The sequence below is a fragment of the Arachis ipaensis genome, chromosome B1 (genome assembly GCF_059453495.1).
Source record: "Arachis ipaensis isolate K30076 ecotype BB chromosome B1, ASM5945349v1, whole genome shotgun sequence".
NCBI lineage: Eukaryota > Viridiplantae > Streptophyta > Magnoliopsida > Fabales > Fabaceae > Arachis > Arachis ipaensis.
Genome location: NC_142436.1, coordinates 2,998,590 through 3,002,533, shown reverse-complemented (window position 1 = coordinate 3,002,533; position 3,944 = coordinate 2,998,590). Strand labels below are relative to the sequence as shown.

At 37.8% G+C, this 3,944-nt stretch overlaps 1 protein-coding gene across 3 annotated transcripts; it reads left to right on the top strand.

Annotated features, from left to right (window-relative positions):
• The first annotated feature begins 206 nt into the window (after positions 1–206).
• On the top strand, positions 207–3,944 carry LOC148575560 (uncharacterized). Of its 3 annotated transcripts, none has more exons than XM_016344575.3 (7): positions 207–1,159; positions 1,903–2,285; positions 2,601–2,704; positions 2,860–2,926; positions 3,008–3,073; positions 3,297–3,412; positions 3,764–3,944. In XM_016344575.3, the coding sequence occupies exons 1-5, from the start codon at positions 322–324 to the stop codon at positions 3,044–3,046; spliced, it is 1,431 nt and encodes a 476-aa protein (XP_016200061.1). In that variant the 5' UTR covers positions 207–321; the 3' UTR covers positions 3,047–3,073; positions 3,297–3,412; positions 3,764–3,944. The 3 variants fall into 3 exon arrangements, with proteins under 3 accessions (XP_016200061.1, XP_088356964.1, XP_088356963.1); XM_088500838.1 differs by having other exon boundaries at positions 2,601–2,761; XM_088500837.1 differs by lacking the exons at positions 3,297–3,412; positions 3,764–3,944 and having other exon boundaries at positions 2,860–3,109.

Genomic DNA, 3,944 nt, shown 5'->3' with positions numbered 1-3,944 from the left:
AATTAATGATAAAAATAAAAATAGATATTTTTAAATTTAATTAAAAATCATTTCAAAAATAAGTAAATAAAAAATTTTATCTAAACCAAGAAACAAATATTAAACTGGTATCAAATTCCAATTATTATTATTATTATTATTATTATTATTATTATTATTATTATTTTGGTATCAAATTCCAAACCCCACTCTTTTTCATGCTTACACACTTGTTCCTCGATAGTAGCAAAAAGTAAAATTAAAAAAACCCTAATTTTCAAGTTCTTCCCCAAATCTTCGCGTACGAGTTGCGCTGAGTTTTCCACTGAATCCAAACAGACAATGGACCCTGACATTGCGCGGTGGGTTGCGGAATTCCACCTCCGGAGTTCCGCCCCCGACTCCCTCGTCTCCAAGATCCTTAAGGTCCTTAATCTCTCCGGCGCCGATCCCAACCTTAAGAAAACCCTACACCTCCGCACCCTCCGATCCCAACTCTGCAATGCCTCAATCACCGAAACCGCTCTCGAGATACTGGAGCAAATCGAAGCGATTGACCGAAACGACGCCGTTCCGATCATCGATTCCATGCGCAGAGCCTACTGCGCCGTCGCCGTCGAGTGCACCGTCAAGTACCTCGCCGCCTCCGACGACGGCACCACCAGCGGTAAGTACTTATCCGCGGTGACGCGTATCTGGCGCGGCCGCGTGGAGGAGTTGGAGCAGCGCCAGAGCGAGCTGTTCTTCGACGAGACTGCGCGATGGAGGGACGACATTGAGGCCGCACTTTTTGACACTAGAGTTTCTGATAGGTTGAAGGAGTTGAATACCCGAAACGACGCGTTTACTGAAGTTAGGTTTTATCTGCAGGAAGTGTGGGAAACAATGGGTCCTTCTTTTCTTGAATCGGTAGCAGAAATGACAAAGAACAAGGTAAAGACGAAGGGCAAGGGGAAAGGATTGCCGAATGTGATTTTGAATCCGGTGCCGGAGACTATAGTGGCAGGGTGTACCACAGGTGTTTGCAGAAATGCCTCTGGTGCTGAACAGGCAAGGGATCATGGTGTTGATGACAATGGTGACGGAGACAATGATGGTTCACGTTGCATGGACGGTGTTGAGGTGAAGAGAGCTGAAGGTTCTGTTGATGGAACCCAGGAGCATGCAAAGAAGAAGAAAGGTTTGTTCTATTTAGCGGATTTTGATGTTAATGATTTTTCTTTAATTGTCTTGGACCTGTTCCTTGCAAATTTTTTGTGTTTTGGTTATTAGTGTACAAGTACAATGCACAATAGTGCTATGTGTTTTATTGTTTCAAGTCCTAATGGTCTATGGTATGGCATATGGAGTGCAGTTCAAGTAGTTTTTCTTAGGTCAATTGTGAGACTGAATTTTCGTGTAGGGCAGTGCCAACCCTATCTAGTAAGCTAAAGCTCGATTGATGTACAGTTTTGGTGTCCCTTCTTGCAAGAGTTTTTAAAATGTTTATGTTAATTCGTCTGTTATTGCTTGTTTAAATAAGGATACACATAGATATTTAGTGCTCTAGAAATGATAATTTAGCCACTCGCTCTCTCCAATTGAAGAGAAACTTGTGAATTGGCCTAAATATGAAGTTACTAAATGTGAATTGGCGCAAATGCTTCCCTTACTTGGTTTATGCTTTTACCTTTTCCGGTGTTGTTATTACCAAGTGGGACTATGTTGTTATCTGTTTTTACTCATTTACTCTTGCTTACCACTTACCAGAGGACTATTTTCAATCAGGGTCAATTTGAACTTAAATTTTGTTTTAACAAATGAATGGGTTTGCTCATTGTTGAAAACAAGAGACAATTATGCAATTTATAACGCTGTTCATGATTGGCTATCTTACACCTTTTCTTTGTTATTTACACGTGTACTATGTTATGTCTTCATTAGCAAGAGGCAGTCCTCAACTTCAACGCAAGCCGCCTGCATTTCGTAGATGCAGTAGAGGAGTTAAAATGTCTACTGCTGAGGAATTGGGGACAGAAAGATCATGGAGAAAAAATGATACAAATCATGATAGATCTAAACTTGCACGGAAAGGCACAAATCATGAACAGCCAATGGAAAACCATAGCGGAGATGTAGATGTACGAAACTCAAATACTTGCAGGACTATTTTTCCTTATCAACCTAAAGATGCCGAGCACAAGAAGTCGCCTTCTGTTCATCATAGTAGAGTTAAAGCTGAACGTCCCAATTCAATTGAGCTGAACAAAACTGCTCATAAAAGACCCAAATTGATGGAGCCGAGTGGTACTTCTCAAACTTATGAGGTAATCATGTCTTTGTTATCTGCATTAAACTAAGAGCATAGATCATAAGGGTGGTATCTTATTCAAAGTAACTTTTTTTTAATGAGAAAGAAAATGTTTGCTTACGCCTGGAGCTAGTTTATCCTCTAAGAGGATTACCAACATCTGATGCAGTGAACTTTGGGTTCTGCAGATGTGGACTATCAAAGACTGTTTTTTACACAACAAGATGCTTTATATATATATAATATTTTTTTGCCTGCTTGGTTTAGGCATTCAGTTTGTACTTGTTTATATATTTGCATTGGCATCTTAGTTATTTCTTTATCTTTGCAGTGGAATGATTCAATAGAAAACATGCCCGATGGAATGCAGCCAAGAAGGAAGAATAGAAAATGGTCTTCATTAGAAGAGGAGACACTAAGGACTGGTGTACAAATGTATGTGTTAGCTCTAAACTAGTCAAACCAAAAAGAGCAGGGTGAACTGTCTTGAATGTTAGTTATACATGAAATTGAAAACTATTTGATTTAGTCAACAGTTTTGTACATCATGAGCGGTTTTGTTTTCCTATTAACCATATTATCTTATACAGGTTTGGTGCAGGAAATTGGAAAACAATTCAAAGTTTTTACAGTAATGTATTTGAACATAGACAAGCAGTATGTAATCAATGCTCCAAAGTGATTTGCCTTTTTTTTTCTTGACTTAAGCATTAAGTACAACTGCAATGGTTTTATCAGGTTGATTTGAAGGACAAGTGGAGAAACATGATGCGGTAGTGATGGACATGTGTATATCTTAGGGAGGTATGTTTCTTTGCTTTTATATCTGCAGTTCATAAAGTTATTTGTTTTAAGGCTCATTCTTTAATGCACGGATGCACCCAGTAAAAAGTATGCATCAAGAACCTTAAATAAGTTGTAGAAGTATTCTATTCTTCCTTTGCCTCCTCTGCTCTCAACAGCGTCAAAACATTTTCCAATCTTCCAAAACTTGTCATGCTTGGGGTGATGACAATTCTGTTAGCAGGCTCTAACTTCTATGGATGCAACCAAGTTTTTCTGAAGAGGGATCTATGACCTAAGTACCAACTTTGCTGCCAATACACTTCAGTTTTATACCTGGCTTTAAGAGCTCGTCTAAAGGTTAGTCTACTTGTAAATAAATCCAATCTCCAAAAATACTTTTTATATATATAAACTAGAAGGAATTACCTTCTAAAAGATAAGATCTTAGGTCAAACTTCAAGAAAACAATGTTTTTTTTTTTTTTTTTGTTTAATCTTAACAGATAAGTTCTATGGCTATATAGATAATAGTTTCTTTTAACGGAATTTACAATTATAATAATTCAGTTGAAGTAAAGAGATAAGTTTGCAGTTTTCTTGCTGCCGAACCGTACCTATGCTATTTTCATCATGCCGGGGAAAAAAAAGTATTATCCCTGTCACTTTAACCATTCCGATTAAGAGTGTTCCAAACCCTAATAAATTTCAGGTACATAAATCCAAGATTATGTGGGAAGCTTGAGACAGAAAGAAATGCTGCCAATTTTGTTGCAACTGATTAGTACTATGTATAGAGATATATGAAATAAAGTGTATGGATCTTACATAAACGATTCAAAGAGCAATAATCTCTATGTTGATCAATAATAATTAATCGTTCCATGCAAGAA